Raw genomic sequence first — 23551 nt, forward strand, 5'->3', positions numbered from 1 at the left:
GCAAAAAGTCTATGAAGCAAGATAAAACAAGAGTATTTCCAGTGCCAGTGGAAGCCTTAACCAGTACAATAAGCATCTGTAATAAAAAATACTGTATCTGCTCACTGCAGTCGACTTTCTCTGGAAGACAGTGCAATAGTCACTTATCTGAGTAGGCTAATTAATTTTTTAGCATTTGTTAGGCTGCTTTTTGAATACCGGTCAATCAAGTCGTTACAGAATAGCAAAATAACATCAAAGGTGAAAACCACAACTATCCCTCTGACAACGCAGAGGTGGGAGCGGATTACAAATGGGAGGAAAGGCAGCTCTATTCTGATTTTGGTCTGGGATCCATCACTGTAGTATCCAAACGACCATCACGGTTTGTGTTAATACAAAAGATCACACGCAGGGTCCACAAGCTGGCAACTGAACTCAGATCCTGCATTTCACTCCATTATTTTAGCACCGAGCCCATCCTTCCTGCCCATTAAAGCCGCACTTCTAAGGGATCCCTGCTGCCAAGAGAGGCTGTTGTTAAAACGTGAACGCAGCCATCAGATCAGACCCCGAAGGGACAGGGATGTGAGCTGTCCTCAGATTTGTTCCCTCATTCTGATTAACACACTTACTACGGTTCTCATTTCTGGCTCTCCAACCTTTGCTAAGATACTCAGTCCAGTCTGCTTCCTTTTCAAGGTGCTATCAGTCAAATCCAACCACATCGTTTTTGCTCTCAGTTACTAAATTCAAACCATTTTAAACATCCTGCTTTCATCTTTATAGCTCTCTCCCACTTTTTAACCGTGCTGCAGTTACAGAAGAATGTACTTGACATATAAAACGTGCACATGATTCTTTTAACATTTTAATGCCATGTATTGTGTTGTAAACATCTCTTCATGTTTTATCTCCTTTCCCATAAATCAGAGGCTAGTATCTTAGAAGTCTCAAAAATGACATGTTTTCTCCATAATATAAATGTAAGGCTCTACTCCTTGAAACTTGAGTCAGCTTTCAAAAATCATCAAAAAACAGAACTAGCAAACAGCAGAAGATTATCAGCTAAGTTAAAATTATTTTTTTCCCACTCCATTAGCACGACAGCTTGATCATAACATGCAAACAAATATGTTAGGAGATAGGTCTTCACCAGGCTATCAGAAAACCAATGTTTTGATTATTCTTTGTTGTCACTTCGCTGGAGCACCGCTAAAGTGAAATACCTTCCTTTGTACCCAGACCAGTGAACGATGCTGGAAGAGTCAGGAAAGTAGACATTTGAAAAATAAGTGATATGCTAGGAATAATTATTTGGTTAATTCACAATTAACATGCAGCATTTACTAGATTAAACCCCAAAACAGATTTCCATTTTCCTTACCGTAGCTGCAATTAGTAAGACTGATCTCTTATAATGAGATTTTCTGGTGCATTTGGCTGACTTAGCAGTGTTACAGTGAAAATGTGCCTCAATCTATTCCTTGGTAAATACATTAGTATTTTATTTTATTTTTTAAAATTAAAACCATTGTAAAATACTTATTCTTTTGAAAAGAAAGAACGCCAATCGAAAACACCTGTCCAAAATAATTTTAAGTTACTTCAATGCTGGAAAAAGAAAAAAGAAGAAAAAAAGGAAAGCGGTTTTAGCAGGTGGGACTGAAAAGTGGTGACATGTTGTAGTACAATACTGAAGGGCTGAAGGATGTAACGCGGTGTTGCATGATGTGGAAGAGAACGAGGGACCACTGGATTAGCACGCCACTAAAATGCTAGATGAGGTGAGAAGTACAACTCTGAAGTATTGTGATACAAAGGAGTGAGGCAGAGACAAAACTGCTGGTAGAGGACAAGAGAAACAAAACACGATCTTCTCCTGGCACCTTCCAGCAGGAATTAACTCTCGCACAGGCCACAGCACGACGCTTGATTCTCAACACTCGACACTGATTCTATAGAAACACCCAAGGATCCTTCAATATTTATATGGATCACCAGAATTCATACATTTTTCTACAGGCCTATTTCTACCAAAATGCTGTCTAACATGAATTACTGCAATTACTCTTGCAATTTGGACACAAACATTTCTGGAATGACTTTACTGCACATTACCTGCTAATGCAAGCCCAAGTCAGGTAATCTTTATCTGTATTTTTCAGGATATTTTCAAACAACTTTTTCACTGTCATTTGTCAAAAATATATATATAAATAAAATAGTCTCTTAAAAATCATTACCCAGTTTCAGAGAATTGTCATAAAAATATATTATTTCTACTTACCACCAAAAAGCACAGCTAGAATTTATGGTTGTGAAGGGGACATGTTTGTAAATACATGCTTTTGGTTGATAAATATCCAAACTGCATTTCTATAAACAATGGAAAAACACAGTGCTGCTAACTCCCATCCTTTTTTATTATTGCTTAAGGACAGTGAAGGTGGAGTGAGAAGCTCCACTCTGGTAAATTGTTGTAACACGCTAGCTCTTGTGGTTAGGAAAAAAGAGAAGTTTCAAGTATCACAGCAATCTGAAATCAAAAGAATCATAGAATCATAGAATATCCCGAGTTGGAAGGGACCCATAAGGATCATCAAGTCCAACTCCTGACACCACACAGGTCTGCCCAAAAGTTTAGACCACGTGACTAAGAGCGCAGTCCAATTGCTTCTTAAATTCAGACAGGCTTGGTGCAGTGACTGCTTCACTGGGGAGCCTGTTCCAGTGCGTGACCACCCTCTCGCTGAAGAACCTCTTCCTGATGTCCAGCCTAAACTTCCCCCGCCTCAGCTTCACACCGTTCCCACGGGTCCTGTCACTGGTGATAACAGAGAATAGGTCCCCTGCCTCTCGACTCCCTCTCGCGAGGAAGTTGTAGACTGCGATGAGGTCCCCCCTCAGCCTCCTCTTCTCCAGGCTGAACAGGCCAAGTGACCTCAGCCGCTCCTCATACGTCTTACCCTCTAGGCCCTTCACCATCTTCGTCGCCATCCTCTGGACGCTCTCCAACAGTTTAATGTCCTTCTTGTACTGCGGTGCCCAGAACTGCACGCAGTACTCGAGGTGAGGCCGCACCAGCGCAGAGTAGAGCGGGACAATCACTCCCCTCGACCGACTAGCGATGCCGTGCTCGATGCACCCCAGGATACAGTTGGCCCTCCTGGCTGCCAGGGCACACTGCTGGCTCATATTCAACTTGCTGTCGACCACAACCCCCAGATCCCTCTCTGCGGGGCTGCCCCCCAGCGTCTCGTCGCCCAGTCTGTACGTACAGCCAGGGTTGCCCCGTCCCAGGTGCAGGACCCGGCACTTACTTGCTTTTGTTAAACTTCATGTGGTTGGTGATCGCCCAGCTCTCCAATCTGTCCAGAACAGGGCAAGTGATAACTAAAAGATTATTTTAGACCAATTTTAGACCAATTTTAGACCAATTTCCTAAAGCGGCAAAGTATGGCTTCGTGGTCCCTCTGCCTTACTCCGTGCAGCAGTTTGGAGCAAGCCAGCCGACTTCACCCCATGTTGACAGCGCTGACCCGGCCCCAGCTCCCTCCGGATCGTTGTGATGTGGTCGAGAGATGGAAAAAACAAAAGAAGCCACAGAATTTGAACGTTTAGAAGTTTGTAACCACACTTCTGGAATATTACAGAATCTCTATTACATTTTCACAGGATCAAGTTCTTCACATCCTGTCCTAAATCACGGGGAGGAATCTGACACGATCAACGCCTTACCTTCCCACGGTATATTTGAGGGCTGTAAATTGCGAACGCAGATTTGTCAGGGAAATGAGGGGTGGGAAAGACGAGTTGCCCTTAAAGATGCACAGATTTATAGCAATATGGGAAGCGGAAAGACGGTTATCATATAAAAAGGTCCTTGAGGGCCAGCAAGGAGAACCAAGGGAAACATGAGTCATGAGCTGCCAGGGAAGAGGATGTGCGCTGGGAGCAATGGACAGAGCAAAGTAGCAATAAAAGGAAGTTCCAAGTCAAATGTGCTCCTTCCCAAAGGTCAAGACAGATACCGAGCTTACAGTATTTATTGAAAATTAAATTCCCAGCCAATTCAGACACAAACAGCACCAATAGCAACATCGGAAAACGGATAATCATCGACTGAAAGGGTCTATTGATAAACAAGGTCATAAACCACAGCTGTTTTCTTCTGCTTTGTTACCAACTCTGCTTTATTTTCCTTAATAAGAATAGTTGCCTTGAAGGTCTGCCTATACAGGCGAGTAACAAACTAACGAAGAATGAGAGTGCAAATTTAAAGCACTCAGCCCTGCTTGTGCAAAAGAGTTTTACACTTCAAGACGCTGCAGTAAGCCTCTCTTTAAGGGCACAGTAACAGCTGTTCCTATGGTGAGATAGCAGCGAATAAATCAATCGTGCACTATGAACCCAAACACAAGGTTACTGCACTCTTAACTTTCCTTTCCCTTCTCAGCAAGCCTCAAAAGCACCAAACTCCAAATTATGGTGCAGGATTCCTGGTACTACCGAGTGTCTCAAGAGTTTAAAAAACACCACTTTAAAAAGCAGCTCCCAGGAGTTGAAAAGGCACGTGCTTTTGAGACAAAACACAACATCACGCAACGCATAGAAGCTGAAGACAAAGAAAACCAGTTATTTGTGCATGAATATCACCTCCAGGAAGGTATATCAGAATCTCAAAACAGACACGTTACACAAGAGTCTCTGAACTCTCTGAATCTCTGAATAATTAATAAAAAATAATAAAAAATAAAAAATAAAAATAATAAATAAAATAAAAAATAATAACTCTCTCTGAATAATTAATTCTCTTTTGAGTCTAGTAGTACCCATGTCAAAAGGGAAGGCAAATATGACAGTAAATACTTAAAAGCATTGACAGGTCATGAAACAAATTCTTAAATATTAAAAAAAACAGTAGATAGAGAGGAAAAAGCATCTCTCTGAAATTATATCAAAGCCAAGAAAGCTCCACCTTTTGGTGCTCCTCCAGTTACAAAGCTCCTCCTCCAGTTACAACAGCTTCTTTATCCAGACCTTCTTTTGTAGAAAAATACGTGCAAATGTATACTTTTTTTTTCAAGGCTAAGTGTTTTCACCTAAATATTTCCATGGAATTCACAAAAATGCAGCATTCCTTCTATTTTACAAAGAAAACAGACACCAAGTTAGCTGCTGAGCCCAAGTCCAAGCTCAGTGAAAACAAGCAGCACCACCTGCGCTCACATGAGCCTGAACAAGGTGTGCTTATGGGTGCAATCCCAAAGAACACATCAGGTGCTGGCAACTGAGCTGTTAAGAGGCTTAAGCACAGAGAGCCTGACCCAGTCAAGGTGTCTCCAGGATGCAGATCACAGCAAAGCTCCATGACCTGCTCCATCAGCAGTGTCCTAGGACTCAGGCCCCCACTGCCCAGATGACTGCTGAAACCACAAAGTGCTATCAAAGGCACTGCCACTTGTTTCAGCTCGTATTTACAGCTTAAAGTGACTGTGGCTACCACGCTTTGTAAGTCCATTCCACCCTGCATGTTACCTGCTCACTAGTTTGTCTCTCCTTTGGGACTTAAGAAGAGCCTAAGAGCAACTTTGCTTCACAGCTGGATTGATTGCAGGAGAGCTGAGAGATCAGCATCAAGCCCTGCAGAAACTCTCACACATGCAGGGAAGCTCAAGTTCAGCCACCTACAACTTTTGGAGCATGAGACACAGCTACCCCACGGCTGAGATTTCCAGTGTGTTTAACAAATGCACGGGAGATATCCTGATTCCAGACGCACTAACCCCCCCGACGCCCCACTCATTTAGAAAACTGCTCCGAGCGTCTCCTCAGACAGACCCGACAAGGTCAGGCAATAAAGCGCCCGAAGAGCCAGGCCCGTAAGGCTGGAGCCCTGCTGGCTCTTCTGGTACTCCAATTACACAGTTCTTCCTGTGTCATTTTCAGTGATCCATGCTCGGTATTATCAAGACAAACATTATTATTGGGAGGCTTAAAACCTCATCAGCTCAATTCTGAACAAACACACTGTGCCCAGAGACTCTAATTCACAGACACGGTCCTTCCATGGCGTCGGTTTTAGCGGCCCAGAGCTCGCGCTGAGGCTGCAGGCACCGCACGCCCTGCCGCTCGCTCGCTCCTGGCAGCGTTTCCGACGGCAGGACATCAGCAGCTCGCAGCAGAGCCGTGGCACTGACCTGATTGATGGAGTTGGCAGCGCAGGAAGCCAGTCCCGTTCCCAGCGAGGCGAGCAGGAAACAAGTCAGGTCAAAAGGGACCGGGGCCATGGCAAACCCAGCGGACGCCGTGCACACAACCAGAGCTGCAACACAAGAGCACAGGTCAAGGAACCAGCAAGAAACCATCTCCTTCATACGTATCGCTAGAGTTAAGGTTTTAAAACCCTGTAAGAACTACAGCACAGATTAACTTTTTACTGGTTTTTGGATCAAAGTAGCCCCAAGAACAGAGTACAAGCAACGCTAACTGCATAACGAAGGCAAAGATGGAAAGGACAACTGCCAGGGATGAGACACCCAGAAGCAACAGAACTTAGGCAGAAGAGGTGAGAATAAAACTTATGGCACTGCATTCTCTATTCTATGGATTGCTACAGGATCAAGCTGCCTCATACAACAGGTGCCTGAGATACTTTTTTTCCCCCCTGTAACCCACACGCCACTGCAAAGTCTACCATGGAAGAAAAACAGTTGGGAAAAATCCTGAACCGAGAGAGAGAAATTCTATCAAAATATAGCAGAAACTTCAGCAGGGCAAAAAAACAAAACAAACAAAAATAAAAAAAATGAAAAAAACAAGGCTACGCAGACTACACCTGGTGAAGCCAGTAACTTCACTGTAAAAGCATCTGCTTGCACTGTTTCCATTTGACATGCCCACTTCAGGCAGAAGGTACAATCACATCACGACATGGACCTCGCAACACTTAATCCAATCAAATTTGGAAGTCTTTAACAAAAATCCATTTCAGTTTTGTCATCCAAAATTATAACTTTAGTATAGTACTGCTAATCACATGCTTAAAAAGAAAGTTACCCTAGTCTCAATCCTAATACTGCAATTACCCAAATAATAGGTTACATGAAACTCGCATTTGGCAAGAAATACTATAAAATAAAAATTTCTTATACTATAAAAGTCGGGACTTACTGAGTTTCTTGCTCATGACCTTGAAACTGACAATTGAAAATTAATAGTTATTAAATAATTTAAAAATGTCTTGTGCGTAATTACATGTTCCAGATCTCAAATTAAAAGTATGCATCAAAGAATCAAAATGTTCTCATCTTCCTGATTCCTACAAAGCCTCCTATGAGTCTAAAGTTAAGTGACAAATAAATGACCTTTGCTGATATATCTGGATTATCTGCTGGGTAGTGTTACTGGAGATGGAAGAAGTAAATGTCACGGCAGAGACCTGTCAGCAAGGACGTACATGCAAAGCACTCGTTTCAAGAGCTGTGCCTACATAAGGACCTTAGGATTTAATCATAAAAAGACAGTGAAGATGACATGCTGCTCAGCGAAACTTTCCGCTAAGTATTAAATCTGTTGGCTGATGAATATTATTATAATAACGTATTTCACATTGTCATAAACGTAACTTATTTAGCCTCGTTGTGGATTCACGGGGTGCTGCACGGATGGCTGGGACTCAAGTCTCCGAGAGCACAAGGTTTGTACCACGCTAAGCCCACAGCTTCACCTCTCATGACAGCACCTGGCTCCTTCAGCTGCTTCCAGAACACCTCGAACCTGCACGGAGCCTTACCCTTACCTGCAGACATGCAAGTACTGATCACTGCGAAAAGACTGGACCCCAGCTATTCAGAACTCAGGGACAGAGCATCCTGGTTTCAAACTTGGATCCTTCTTCATAGAGAATAATCAAGAAATAATGTCAAGATTATAATTTCAAGAAAATATGAAATTCCCTGGTTTACAGCTGATAGAGTTAAAAATACACCCAAAAGGTGGTGAAGCAGTGGTGTTTGCATTTCTAAGAATTATTACATTCATCTTTTGGCATAATAAATCACCCTTCCACTTCTAGACAAGAGTTTAATTAAAACTTATCTTAGAGAGCACTTTACGCCAATTTATTATGGGAAAACACCAACTCATTAACTGAAGAAGAAAGGTGGAGCAGATTGGCAAACAGTCTATGTAACCTTACCATCACACTGACCTCAAAGAAATCCTAATACAGCATAGCTACAGCACTAATTAAAGTCCCCATTGATTTCTCTGGATTAATTTCAGCCCGTCATTTCAGAGTGACTTAGCAGGATCTCGTTAAAAAAAGGCCATAGTACATCCTCTTACTTATCCAATTGAAACAGGTATTTTGGGTTGCTTGGCAGAGCTCTCAACACAAGGTTTTCCCTGCTTGTCTCATCACCCTGCAATTCAAATGCGACATGTTAAGAGTAAATAGGAAAACGTTCCCTTTGGATTGGGAAGTTTATTTGCTTTTCCTGGGGAAGCAATAATTTACTCTTCTACTTTTTTTCATGGAGGAAAAGTATATATAATTGAAATCACATCAAGGGAATGAGGTCACAGATTGTTTGTTTTTTAATCCCTGTTAGTTTAGTGCTTTTGGGGTCAAATTCACTTCACCTTATAGAAAAATGGAACTGATCCTTTCAAGATTTGTTGATGAGAGCCGGCATTATCTTCAAAAAGAAGCCAGGATTTAAACTTATGATCTCAACCTAAACCTAATTTTGTCTTTTAAACATCTTTAGCTTTAACAGAAATTAAGAAGGGACATTTGTCTACAATTTCAACATCAATGAAAAATAAAACGCTAATGCACTGGTGGGGGGAAAAAAAAAGTGAATAATGTTATTTCCAGCACAAGAACACGTTCGAAAGGACTACAGTGCATAGTATGCTTTGCATTCCTGTTTGGCTTCATTGTAATCTGCCTTTATAAATCTTTGTATTTGTACCGTGCGAATCACCACACTATATTTTGTTTAGCTCCTATTAGAAAGTAGCCAAGCCAAAGTCGAGGGGAAGAAACCCAAAGCAAACCACTTCAGCTTTAGATTTCCTTTCTGTTCCCGTACTGATTATGTATCAGTACATATGGAAGAACAAAAGCAATTGTATTCCTATTTTAATTTAAGAAGCTATTTTACCGTTTTATTACAAGTGTTTTTGTACTCCTTTAAAGGAAACTGGTTTTCCAAGAGCTGATGGAACTTCTCTTCCTGAGTTTTCACTCTTTGCTTTCTGGAAAGACAAATACAGCCTCAACATTGGTGCTGTGGGTCTGACAAAGGTTTTCTTCGTAAACTTAGATTTTTCTGGGGTAGGTGCATCTCGGTTTTGTTGTAGATTCTAACCTGCATACTGAATACGGCCAAACTCCTGAAGCAAATTTAAATTTGGGACAGTAATTTGAAGCAAGTCTTCATATAATCTCATATAAAATTCAAGTGCAGTAACACAAACAGAGCAAACAGCAATAATCTCTTCTACTGTTGAAGAATTTTAAAATGCTTTGCAAAAAATAAACTGTAATAATAGTTTGTTTTTCTTTCATTAGTTTTCTTTGTAGCATGGAAAACAAATTGCTAGCAAACTATCACTATGAAGCTTTGTCTCTTTGATAGGATAATAGTTACTGATTTAATAACCACAAAATGAGAACTACTTTGACAGACCTATAAAATATATTTAGGACTGGAGAATGCGTGTAGACTAGTAACAATCTATACAAGGAACACTGATAAATCTTCGTCAAAGTTTCTGGCTATATTAAAGCCACAATTTAAAAGAATAAATTCTGCTCTCAGTTGAAGTGGAAATGTACTGGAACTCCAAGCAAATGGATTTTTTTTTTCACTAGAGCAGCTGTTAGCAGATTTTTGCCCATGCACACACAAGCACCTTATTTAGTGATTGATGCCACATTACTTAGCAGTTCAGCAACACTCAGAGTCATTATGCAAAGCTGGATAACCATCATCTTCATTTCGCAATGGATGCAGGGATGAGGCAGGGTGTTAACGATCACACTGCAAGCCAGTAGCAAATGTCTCACGCTTCTCATTTCCACTTCAATACGTCTGCGCTAGATGATCACCAGCGCACAGACAAATTCAGACGTAAGCAATACATCTGATGAACTTGGGTTGTTTTTTTCTAGTAAAGAAAATGGGATTATTTTCTTAAAAGTGTGCATAAGAAAAAATGCCCTATTTTTAGTCTCCAAACCTGAAAATGCTCATAAATATTATTTGTCCATTTTTCAAAATTTAAATGTAGCTCAGTACATCCGTGATGTAGAAGCTATACGTATTTTTGCAGCATGCAGTCTCTGCTCCTAGGATGCTGTCTGACATTGTCTAGCCACATCAGAGAGCAGTTCCGACTTGGAAAGGATTTCAGGCGATCGCCTAGTCCAACCCCTTGCTGAAACGAAGGTCAGTGCTGAATTCAGGCCGGGTCCCTTGGGGCTTTTACATCTCCAGGGACAGAAATTTCACATCATCTCTGTACAACCTGCTCCGAAGTTTGACTGTCCTCATTGCAAAACCGCTTTTCCCTTAGGTCAAGTCAGAACCTCCCCTGACACAATTTATGAAACATTTTTCTCTACGCCAAGATTCACAGCATATTTAAAAAAAAAAAGAGGACAATCCTCTTTTCTTCCAATCCTCTTTTTAAAAGAATTTTGGCATCTGACTGGAGAATGTCAAAATCTTTCTTCCTGTGGAAGAAGCTACTAATGATCAGATAGCAGCAGAACGACACACGAATCTTTACCTTAAAAACAAACGTCAAATAAATGCATGGGCCTCCTCAGAGAACTGATTCCACCAGTCCTGGGATTCAGCCTGTAACCTGCACAACACTTTGGCGAGGAAAAAGCATTAAAAAAAAATAGGTTTGATTCTGATCTGACCATGGTAAATCCTGGAATGACTCTATTAAAGATGACAAATGACTCCAGCTTTACTGAGGTATAAACACCCCAGGCTGGCCTATTTTAGCTCTCTCCGAAGGCTGATCACAACAAGAGCAGAGAGAATTTACTCCCGACTATTCTTAACATAACATTAACAGGATTCTGGGCTGAACTCTCTGAGAGCTAGATATAACCAAACAATGTCTCACATCCAAATGAGAGATACACAGAAAAACAAACTTTGGAGAAAGTTTCCAGATTTCGTAGTGCTTAGAGAAACAGCAATACACTCAAATCGAAGCAACGGGGTTTTTTGTTATATCCACCATGAAGCTTTTCAGCAGAGAGGACAGTAACACACTGCAGCAGGCTGCACAGGGAAGCTGTATATTCTCTGCCCTTGGATGGTTTTTAGAACAAACAGAGCACCATGAAGTCAGGGATGATATACCTAAGGTTGGTCCTGCCTGGGGGAAAAACAGATTAGATGACCTTCTGAAGCGTCACCTTGAGGTCCCTGCGATTCTGTGGATGCTGCACACACGGAACCAAAGCAAGTCACCCAGCAGAGAAGTCTCTCCAATGAGATCTGAAACAGGGCTTCAGTAATCAGAACAGAAAAGAATATTCATCATGCTTTAGCAGATTAACTGTTGACCTGTATTTTGGAAAAATACTACCAAAGCTAAAGCGGCTTCAAAGATTTGGAAGTTACAAGTGCTTTGCAATGAGATGATGTGAAAGAATATAAAGATTTTGGGTGAAAGACTGCAACTTGGCACAGGATCTCTGGGTAAACAGCAATCAAATGAACAACCGTGTATAAACAAGAATCATTAGATGCAAATTAATGTGTTTATGAAGACAACTGAAAATGTTCACTGTAGTATACTAAAATACAGGGCAAAGGAAAGACAGGGAAATGCCCACAACATGTGGACATTAATGTGCCTTTCTTCAAGAAACTGAAGGTTTGTATTACAGTAGCCAGAAGGAGAAACAAGAGTCGGGATTCAACTCTTACAGGCACAGCAGAGAGAGAAAAGCTAAAGACACCGTCCCTTCCTCAGTGAGCTTGCAATTTAGATTAGGAAAACTACAGCAGTTCAGAAATTAGCAATTAAGTTTACACCTTACTCATGTTTACACATCCACTTGCCAGACGTGTGCTACGTAACGTGCTGTGCCTCTGGCTGGTCACTGTCACCACAAGGTATGCACAAGGCATCCTTTAGTGCAGGAGCAGCAATGACTTTATGTTCACAAACCGTAGCAAAGTCGCTAAGGAGAACACCCAGCACTTTGCACACTGTGCCTTCGCTGCGCTTCCCCCAAACCAAAACCTGGCATTTCTTTCCTGTGTTTTTCCACACAGCTCATCTTAGTTTTCATCTGTGATCACTGGCAAAAGCATGAAGTTTAAGAAGATGAGACCGCCTGATATTCTTAACGATGTGTATGCATTATAAATTACTAGGATTTCCTCCTATCACCATACCTCACAATTCCTTTTCCTATTTTCAACTACACATGAACTTTGGGATAAAGTTGAAGACAATGACATTTATAATTCTGAAGACTTTTCAGGCAGATGCATTAGCTTTCCAAGTGCCAGGATGGTACGATGCAGCTGTTCAGGCAGCAGCCAACAGAGAAAGGAAAGGACGGAAATCGAACCCGAAAAGGTGGATTATGCAACAAGTAATTAAAAATTCCCTAATCACTTTTTATGGCAAAAGAATATAAACAGTTCTTTTTTTCCTCTTCTGTTGGAAAGGCAGAGTTTCTCATGGCAGACTCCTAAGAGCTATAGTTTACATGAAGCAGGAGGGTATGGTAATAGCTAAACTCATTTCCTTTCAAAGGTGAATTGCAGTTCAGAACACAAACAAACATCTCTTTACTTCAGCAGCGGGAAGAGAAGAGGGCATAAGGAAGTCTCATTTCAGCATAATGCACAGTTTGTTTTTTTGTTATTTTATACCCTAAAAAGTATAAATAAAGAGCCTGCCAAAATAAACACATAGGATATGAGATCTATCAGAACTTCATGGGTGGAAGGAATTGAGTTGCGTGTCATTTGTAGAGTAAAAGTGACCTCAGAGAATCTATTTTTTCTTTAGTAAAATAAATAAATAAATCAAAGAACTACACCACCATACTCTTTACAGAATTTGTATTTTTCCACATGATCGCACAGCTTGGAAAAAGAGCTCAATCTACTTCCTTGCTCTGCATGCCGCACCGAGTACTTTTCCTGCTCGCCTCCTACACTGTCCTTTGACCAAAAAGACCAGCAACAGAGCTCCCTCCTGCAAACCTCTCTTCATCCAAAATCCAACTCGTGCTTTTATATTTTCTCATTTCAATACAATCTCCCTGCCAAATACACAAAGACTGCACCAAGAAGAGGGATTCACTTTTTTCTATATCTCTACGCCTTCTCAACAGATGCAAAGTTTATCACCTTGTCTCAAGAACAGCACATCTGAAAACGCACACTTGTACAAAACAGCCAGTCTTGAACCAAATGAAATTCCGTAACCTTTGCCTTCTACAGCTTTCAGGTAACATTATGCTTTAAAAACAGAGTGGTACTTTCTTGCCTGCAATGTTGTTTTTTCCATTTCAACAAGAGCTACTAGAAGCCGTTCAGAATTTTGGCACCAACAGTGAGGCCACACGAAGAAAATAACACACAAAATTATTTTCCCCCGAAAGAGATACTCTTCCGTCTTGGTGAAGTTCTTCAAACTCCTGTTTTGAGAAGCAACAATAATGGTCAGATGCGGTACTGAGCTTACCCTTAAGGACTATCAGCAAATTTAACACATTTAAAGTGTTTAAAACAAGAGCTGATTCTCTCCCTTTCTCCACCTTTCTCTTCCCCCTCACCCCATTTAAACTGATCACTTAATCACAGAACTTTAACTTTTTATTTCTGGATCTATTGAGTTTTTTTAATTTAATTCTATTTCAATAACCAGCATAGGCTTCAAGCTCACATTAAAGAGCCACTTAAATAAAATCACCTAGTTGAAAATATGCCAAAAGAGTTAATTGTTCATATAGCACTTAAACATTACCTGTAGTGAGCACTAGAGAAACAAAATACTGCTAAAAACTTAACAGCATGAGGAGGAAAACCAGATCAGCTCCACACAAAGAGAAGAGGCAATAATTTAGGTTGTATGTGTCACAAAGCTGTTGCAAACCTGGGAGTGCAATAATTCTGATAACTGATAAAGGTGCCAGTAAGAGTTTTATATGCCTAAATTTGAAATTATCAGGGCTAACAAATAAAAGGGAATCACTAAAGTATCAAAAACACATGATTTTTCATCCATCAAGTCTACTAACTCAACTCTTGACCAGCACAAAATAAATACATCTTGAGGTTTTTTTAAATAACAAGGAGGAACATTTGGACATACAGACAAGATCGGTTTTGCAAGTCCAAAACATGAGATGTCTCACCAACACTGAGAACTAGAAGGCCTGTTTATTTAAGAAAAAATTAAATGACCATTGTACATTGCATGTGGCCAGTACAATTTTTCCATGGAAAACAAAGAGGGAAAACATATATACTGCAAGACAAAAGTTTCAGAAAACAAACTGAATTCGGGATTTTTATTATAACAAGTTGTTATAGCATAGAATAACAGTTTTATTACTGATTTTTTTTTTAAACCAGAAAAATTCACCCACTGGAGAGAGCACCACAGTAGGGACTTCAAATAATTGTACTTCTGTTCTTGGCCCTGATACCGACAAAATCTAAGTCTTCGGTCAGATCATTACAGCTTCCTTAGACATAAAGCATACTTAACCCTACTGCTTGGCAAAGAAGCAATTTCTAGTTGTTATGTTAACTCTGTTAACAACTACAAAAGGAAACTATACCTCATTTCAGAAACTTTAATTGGTCATACCTAAAACTTCTCCTTCATAAATTTTGAAATTATTCTGATTATCTTTTGTTGGTGCTCTTAATATGAATTTGAAAAGAAGTAGTATTAAAATGAAAGGTAAATGAGATAGAACGTTGGTAAACTTAAGCAAAAAGGTTTTAACTTAATACAAGGTTTATAAAATCTCTTCCTATTCCAGTTTTACCTCAAAGTATTTTTTTTGTACAAACTCTTGCTTATGATCCCCAAAAGCTAACTGACAATATGGTGCAAGCAATGATGATTCTAAACAAATTTAATAGGCGAAGAAATAACTTTTATAAAACTATTTTTTTCCAGCACACGTTTGATGGAATTGACCCTGGTACTTTGTGTCACTGAAGTGGGAATTATCACACAAAAGCCTATCTGTACCATTAGCATGTTAGAGAACTCTAATATCAAACAGAATACACAGAAGTGAAAAAACAACCAGTAATACCTGTAAGCTTAATTTTGGACAAACGTGCCAAAATTCCTGGCAAATCATCCAGCCGTAGCTTCATTTCTTTCCATTGTCTTTCTTCTTTGGATTCTGCTCTAAGCGGTGTGGCTGAGCCTCCAATTTCTGCAGCTAACTTCATTTCTCCCAGCTCATTTCTGTTTGATGTCTTAGACAAAGGTTGATGAACAGGTGAAATTGGTATAATCTTGTGTATAACTTTCTTTTCTTGATCCAATTGTTGACTCTCACGAAAAGGAGATGCAACTGAATCTGACTTAGGTTTTGCTCGTTGGCTGAGGTCTTTGTTGTACTGTGTTACATACTAAATAGAATGACAAATTTTAAGATGATTAGCTAAGATGTTTTCATCCATTTTACGTTGTTATTAATGCCAAAATTATTGCTGCATTATTCTTCTTATCAGGTTTACTTCCTATAGCGACACGACTGAGTTAGTCTTCTTTCAAACACTTATTTCATGCACAAAGTTTCTGAAGTTGGACAACATACAACGAAGCCAGTTTTCCATTTCGCAATTGCCTCAATGGCATTTACTTAACCTTGAAGAACTGTTTCTGAACAAAATATAACTTCCCTTGTAGTTTTGACAGCAAACTTTACTTAATTCATCTTCAAAACTACCAGGCAATATCACTTAATTTATAAGTGATTAATTCAACCATAAACAAACAGGTACGCATAGGTCCATAACAACTCCAATCTCTAAAAACAGAAACTCAACTTTTTGCATCTTTATAAGATATGAGTGATTTTCGTACTAGCACTTTAATGAATAATAAATGCAAAAGTAATTTAGTTTCATGTTTCCCAGCAGGAGATGAGCACTCCACTTCAAAGGCACGGAAAGCTCTGTCTGGAAGAGGACACGCCGCGGCACAAGGCATTATCTGTGCTGCAGCGGCCTTCCTCCAACCTCAACTGTTTCAGATCCCATGTGCTTAACTCTGATGCAACGCACAAAAGGAGATGCTTGGACTTGCCTGAGCTTGCCGGATAGGAAATTTTGTTTTTTCAACCAATCTCCAATTTGACTCGCCACGAGGCAAAGTTAATTAAGGAATGAGAAACATGGGATAACCGCATTCCTTGACTTACCATTCGTTTGAGAAAGTTAAAGTACTGAAACGTGATCAATCTGTCATTGGCTACTCGGCACAGATGCACAAACTGGCATGGTACTTGCCGTATTCCTGTTTTCTTCAAGTGCCAAATAAATAAACCTATTTAAAGAAAAAAGGAGAACATTAGGTTCCAGCTCTGCCCCCGGATTCACCTGTAATTCAGCCTACAACGTCTGTTGTCTGCTGGGACATGACACCACCACAAATGGGAACCTGGACGGGGGGAGACACATTTGTGGAGTCCTATTGAATAAACCGAAAGTGCAGGTTGCTCTAATGGTTTGGAGTTTTTCCTCCTAATTTCCCAGCTCCCTACAAACATGCTTTTTTAAGCTTGTCTTCCTCCTCCACGAGCCCACAGCTTTATCAAGTAAGAGCATCTCGGCCACACAGCATAAGCAGCGCTTAAAGGAAGCAGCTGCCACAGGGCTGCAAGATCACACCAAGGCCACCCGTGCCTGATATGACATCTATGCTCCTTTATTTTATTTTAAGAAGAAAACACCGCTACAAACCAACGACCCCACAACACTACACGACCCTGAAGGGCACCCTCAGCCCCAGCACGCCCCGCGGGGACACCCCTCACAGGAGCCGGCCATGCCCGGGTACACCCGGCGTGCGCTCCCCACCCAGCGCCCCGACAAAACCGACGGGCCCCGCTGCCCCCAGGGCTGTTCCAGCGACGGCCCGGCCCGGCCCGGCCCGCGGTACCTGCCAGCGCCCGGGGCGGGCTGCAGCGGCGGGCGGCGCTCATGGCGCTGCTCTGCTCCCGCCGCCCTCTCCCCTCAGCGCCTGGGCGCCGCCATCTTGCGCGGCCCGACCTCGGGACGCCATCCGGGTCGGCGCTTCCGCCGGCGGCTGAGGGGAGCCCGGCCCCGGGGACGGGAGGGGACAGAGGGGACGCGGGGACTGCAGGTTTCTACCGCGCGGCTGCCGAGAAGCAGCTCAGACCCTTGCAGGGGTACCCAATACTCTTGTTTCTGGCGCTGGTTATTAAAATTTTCTTTTTTTTCTGGATCGCAGCGTTTTTATTAAAAATCGCGGGCTTAGCGCAGTGGCTGTTACAGGAGGAGGGTGCCGTGGAGTTCGCGGGGGGTGGGGTCACAAAATGCTTGTGAAACAGCCGAGTGAGGGATAAGAAAAAAGGTAAATGAGGCAGCCAGGTCGGTGAGGACAGGGAGTCTCATTCCCCAAACTACCTGAGTATTACAGATCTCAAGGCTTGGTTAAAAACAAACAACAAAAACACTTGTGTTCACCTGCCAAAGTCACTTTTGGAATTAGTTTTCTAAATTCTAATTTCACATTGGAATTAGTTTTCTAAACCACTTGGTTTCAGTTACACGCTGCAGGAGGTCGGATTTAGAAGATGGATGCTGCCCAGAGAGGTCCTCACTGAAGGCTCATCCTCCCTTGCACCAGTGCTGGTGCTCGCTGGATCCATCTCCAAGCAGATTCAACTTGATAACCTGAAGGGAAAATGTACTTATTTTGCTGGGTTAACTGTTTGAACCCATCCGGTGCAGGGTCGGATAGGCTGAAAGCTGGTACGAGGCACGGAGGAGGGGGCCTCTGCTGTGCTCCGACCAGAAAGGCAGGGGAATGGTTAGGACTGCTCAAGCTGTAAAGCGTAATTGCACCCCCAGGCACCTTTAAAATGTTTTCTCTTAAGAGTTTAAGTTCAGGAGATGTAGGCTATAAGTCACTTAAATGCTTTAGAAAATCATTCTCAATATTTTAACATGGAAATCTGCCTCAGACCCATCTTCCTCCCGGGCTTTCATTTCTTTATAGTGCTTAAATTCATGCAAAAGTCATCTTAAATCATTATTAGGAAGATAAAATGAAAACACTCACTTTAATTCACCAAGAATATCCTACTTTGAAGCATTTATTTCCACTCTGCTTCTACTTGGGGAGCTGGGGAGAAATTAGGACTTCACATTTCTTACAATTAATAACCTGTTTTACTCTGAGTTCTCATCACTCAGCATATATCACTTTGCAGTTCCTGTTTGCATCTCCAGTTTTTGTAACTACCACAGATTCGATCTCAAGTTAAATTTACACCTGCAAAAACAAAATAAACATCACGTAGCAAACACACAATGGCTACATAGAGGGCTGGAATGGCTGGTTGGTTTTAGGGCACTTCGGGTCACAGAGAAAAAGGTTGAGGTAGCCAAAGGTTCCATGTCAGGGCTGAGATTTAAGGTTTGGTGATTTTCATTGCCTTTCACTTGGGCAATAAATTGCACCCCTGTAGAGAGGGGGTAAAACACTACTTTTCTAATTAAGGAGAATGTTATCCATGGGCCTCAAGGCAGAGAAATGCCTCCTTATGAAACAATAATGATGATTTAAGGAACACGGAATGTCACATACCCATTTGGGTTTAACCACTAAAGCTACTCCTTGAAAAGAAAAGAAAAGAAAAAAGAAAAGCAAAGAAAAGAAAAAAGAAAAGAAAAGAAAAGAAAAGAAAAGAAAAGAAAAGAAAAGAAAAGAAAAGAAAAGAAAAGAAAAAAGAAAAAGGGATTTTTAGTGAACACAAGTATCCAAATGTCGGAGTTACATTTCAGCCTAAAATGGCTGCACAGGCTTTGGGTCTTGTTAGCAAGGCTTTGGGTCTGCAGAGTGCTGATTCTGCAGAATCTGCCTCCACGAAGTACTGAACGCTCCAGCAAGCACCAAGCACCGTAACAAATCATTAAAAAGCACACGTGGCACTTCCAGGGAGCACTCAGCACCTTGCTCGCTCGGGTCCCGCCGTCTCGCCCCCGGGCAGCAGTGTGGCAGGACTACCTGCAGGCTGCAGGAGCAGCACCCTGCCTGTCTCTAGTCTCCAAGGCCAAGCACTGCTCGGGCGCAGTGATTCCTGAGTTATCTCTGCGAATTGCTAAGATGGGCAATTGCTCCGTATCTATTGCTACTTCTCCGCGGTTATAAAATAAACACCACACCTAGAGGTCCGTTTTCAGGGTGATGCAAGGGGTGTTTAACCACGCGACTCCCATTAATGTTAATTACAGAGCACATATTAACAGCATTATACGATCCTTTTTCCTATTAGCACTATCATAAATCTGATTGGTGGGGCTTAATTAGATCTCAGCAGCATAATGCAATAGTCTGATACACGAAAGGGCAAATTCATGGAGACAGCATACTATTATTATACTTTAATCTCAAAATCTCTCCTTCTCTTACTCATAACACCAACAAGGCTTCTTGTAAGATTGATTTGTTGTCAGAAAATGATTTAAAGACCGACTGTAAAAATATTATATTTTCCTTGCTTCATAGAATGCAGCATTGATGTTAGAGCTCCACAGAGACTCGATGTACTTTCAGATAGGGAACTTTAAAAGCCAAGTGTAAAATAAATAAGATGGCATCCTGCTGTTATTGTGGTAACCTTTACAGATCATTTCAGAGCTATGACTGTTGTGGAGTTCAGTAATACAACATGTGGGAAGCTGTAGCTTTGTGCAGTTCTACCCCCTTTAGCTTAAGCCCCACTGTATTTGCTTTGTTGTGGCCCAGCTGTGGTATGTAGCAGAAGGAATGGTGTCCAAAGCGAAGGGCACAAGATTATATAACTATATTCTCCCTGCTGAGATCTCCTTTAGTCAGAGCTGGTCCCAAACTCACTGGCTGAGAGACTCCCCGTGACGCTGATGGCCATTTAAGTAGTTCATTGTGTCACCCATAATGGGATAGATTTGTGATTTTCCATAAATAAGCATTTGTGGTGCACAAGCTTTACATTGATGCATAGATGTGTTTTGGGCCTGAATGAAGAAACCTCTCCACCAGAAGCAAAACGTACTGGTTTCAGCCGAGAGCCTGAAACATACCTATTCCTTGCTATTAAAGCCTCGTGCTCAGCAAGTAACTCTAAGTGGTGTGTAGCGGGTTAAAAAATATAATAAATCAAAAACCCTAACCCCTCCCTCCACCCCAGTCCCAGTGCTCTGGAGTAGCCGAAGCTTCCAAGAGCAAATGAAAGAGTAGTCCTGGTAGATCAGGGCTCAGTAGCCTTTCCGAAGGGGTGTGCCAGACTGGTTTCTTTCCCAAAGCAGAGTTCAAACATGCCGTAGGAAATCAGCAGAAGCTCAAAACTGCTGCCTCTTCCCAGCTGTCAAAGGTGGCCTCGTGCTGACCCTGTGGTATGCCGTTTTTGGCAAGCCTGTATGGCTTGCTCACCACCTGCAACGGACTCTGAGCTGTAATTGCTTCCTTCAGTTAAAGGACTTCCAGCCTTTCCTTAGGTAGAGCTTCGCCAGGCATCTGGTGTAAGCTCGGCTCTGATCCAGTTCGGAGTTGATGTCAAGCCTGGTGCAAACCTGTAGGCAATGGGAAGTAAGCAGCAAGCTGCGTGGGGATGAACCGTGCCGAGGGAATCATCCCTAAAGCATGGCGAGATCTGAGAACATAAAATAGTTCAGCTGGAAGGGACCTTCAAAGATCATCAAGTCCCACTGTCTGGTCACTTCAGGGCTAACCAAAGGTTAAAGCATATTACCGAGGGCAGTATCCAAACGTCTCCTGAACACTGATGGACACAGGGCATCAACAGCCTTTCCTGATTCCTGTTCCGGTGTCTGACCACCCTCGCAGTAAATAAATTTTTCCTAACGCTTAGTCTGAACCTCTCCTGGCACAACTTTGTGCCTTTCCCTCATGTTCTGTCACTGGTTACCTGCCGTCCGGCAGCAGAAACAAGCTACCGTTCACAAAGGAGCTACACAGCCCCCCACGACCTCCCGTTCCATCAGCCAGCCCCTCCTAACTCACCCAGACATTGCTGTTCCTGACAGGCAGCAATGCCCCTTAAAGTTCTCAGCCAGCATCAACAATAGATTTTTCCAGCAACCCTTTGCCCAGAAAATAACCCTCTGAAGAAAAGAACCTGTGTCCTGTGCTCTTTCAGCTGAGAATTGCTGCCTGAATATCTCTAGACCCTGCTGCTTTTTTTTTTTTCATACCTCCTTTCAGAGGTCTTTCTTTTCCTGGAAAATCTATGTGAAATTCCCAAGCTGCCTAGGACTCAAAAGATCTAATAAAAATAAGATTTATTAAGAGCAGAGGGAGGAAATCAGATTAAAACTGAAGAAACAGCTTGCATAACTGATCTCTTATACTCAGCAAATGCTCAGGAAGTGCTTGGTGCACACACATTAACCGTTTTGTGGAAGCCCTCTCCAGCCCGGCAGCCAGGCGAGGCGTGCAGCAGGCTGCAGCGTGTGTCTCCTCCGCAGACATGGCCATTAGCCGCACAAAGCCCACCAGAGCATGCTCACAGCTTCTCAGCACCAGATGCAAAGCTGGGTTTTGCTGACCCACAATTAACCCATTCCGCCTCCCGTGCAGGAGGTCCCGGCCGCGGGACCCCAGGCGATGCCGTCGCTCACTGGTGCAGGCTCTGAGACCTTTTGGATTCCTGCCTCTCCTCCCTCTGCCCATCGCTCTTTTCTTCTCACCCCAGGTCATGCTTTGCTACCCCATCAGCCCACTGCCCTACCCAGGTCCTGCTTCGGCTTGGCTTAAACCCCTCCACTTTGCAGGACTCCTCTTCTGACTCATTTTTCTCCCTCGGCAGCATTTTGCCCAGGTAGGCAGCGCTCCCCCCGCAGCACTCGCCTTCAGGGACACGACAGCAGCACCCACCTGTGAGCGCCTGCCTCCAGTCCCTCTGCTGGGGCTACCTGAGCGTGGTGATGCCCCATGAGCCAGGCTCCAGGAAATGGAGCTTCAGCTTCCTCCTCATTCCAAAAGGTGCTTAAACAGTCCTCAGATCAAACAATGTGGGCTCCAGCTCCTGGAGGCAATTTTTATGCTCTACTATCCTCATTTGGATGCTTTTGCATCCTCGAATGAAGATTTTGGACTGGCTGGCTCCACCAGCCCCATTAACCAGGCACCTCCCTGCTTACCCGTTGGTGAACCCAAGCAGGACATGTCTCTTTCTCTTCTGCTTCCACCGATGTAGTGTCTCTACCTATGGTTTCTTCTGCTTCACCTCTCACCTTGCCTAGCTTGATGGGCTGCTACTTCACTAAAATCTTCATAGCTTCTTCTGGTTATTTTTCCTATTCTTTCTCCAGCATAAAACGAAGAGGGAGCAAATGGATTTTGTCTGACATCTCAGTGCACACCCTATGTGATGGATGCAGTTTTGCTCCGTGTTTGTTGCCACCCCAGCCAGGTGGGCAGGGATGCTTGTGCTTGGATGGTCGGGCATGGAGATGGCCACCACGAGACGAGCGCTGAGAAACGTTCTGCAGCATGCCAGTGGCTGTGAACCCTGGCCCTACACGTGCAGGAGCCTGTGTGGCCGGCTCCCCCTCACCCAGCAGTGATTGTCCTCAGGCACCTTGTCCTCTGAACCAACTGGTGTAGGTCCTTCAGGCATCTGCCGTTCCCAGGTCGGGGACAGACAATTTGCACTGCCTGAACTACTGCCCGACCCAGTACGGGAGAAGGCAGCAAAACCATGCCAGGATATTTACAAATTATGTTTTATAATTATATGTCGATGTGGATTCTGGACTTTTAAATAATTCAGCTGGACTCTGAACCGCTCGTATTTCTGCGCGTCTGTATGCTTCGTCTTGAAACGTAAGCCCCGAACTGGCTGTTACTGAAATCAATCGATACATGCCATCATTGACTTACACAGGAGCTGAATCAGACCCAGTGCTAGCGCTCGCGCATCCCTAATGAAGTGTCGCCGCACCGCTGGGGTGAGCAGGGATCTCCTCGGTGGGAATGAAGCCCCACTGGACACCTCATCCCTACCCACAGGGGGTTTCGGTGGGTGCGTGGCACACGTCCTGTCCTGTGGGACCCACAGCTCGAACGCCCGTAACAGCAGCACAGCCGGCTCAGCAGCTCGCCTCGTTCGTCTCACAGCCTTCACAGCTTTCCAGCAAATTTCCCGTTCTGCGTGACTTCCCTCCGCCCTGCACTATTTCAAGCCTTTATGTAAGAGGCATCGCAAGCCACCTAACGCTAGTTTGTTTGGACAGTTGTTCTACAGCAGAGTTTGTTGGATTCAGCAGAAATGCCTTCT

The 23551-nt window shown here is 42.9% G+C and overlaps 1 protein-coding gene across 2 annotated transcripts in view; it reads right to left on the reverse strand.

Moving 5' to 3' along the window:
• LOC118255613 (protoheme IX farnesyltransferase, mitochondrial) overlaps positions 1-17344 on the reverse strand; it is a 103467-nt gene extending 86123 nt beyond the window's left edge. The window contains exons 1-4 of one of the 2 annotated variants that reach the window (XM_035561942.2): positions 17185-17344; positions 16445-16569; positions 15326-15650; positions 6183-6307 (exon numbers count right to left, since the gene is read on the reverse strand). In XM_035561942.2, the coding sequence (XP_035417835.1) occupies positions 6183-6307; positions 15326-15650; positions 16445-16569; positions 17185-17227 (618 nt within the window). In that variant the 5' untranslated portion in view covers positions 17228-17344. The remainder of the gene's footprint in view (positions 1-6182; positions 6308-15325; positions 15651-16444; positions 16570-17184) is intronic. The other variant, XM_035561940.2, reaches the window with a different exon arrangement.
• Positions 17345-23551: the final 6207 nt, after the last annotated feature.

This window comes from Cygnus atratus, chromosome 18 (genome assembly GCF_013377495.2).
Source record: "Cygnus atratus isolate AKBS03 ecotype Queensland, Australia chromosome 18, CAtr_DNAZoo_HiC_assembly, whole genome shotgun sequence".
NCBI classification, from domain to species: domain Eukaryota; kingdom Metazoa; phylum Chordata; class Aves; order Anseriformes; family Anatidae; genus Cygnus; species Cygnus atratus.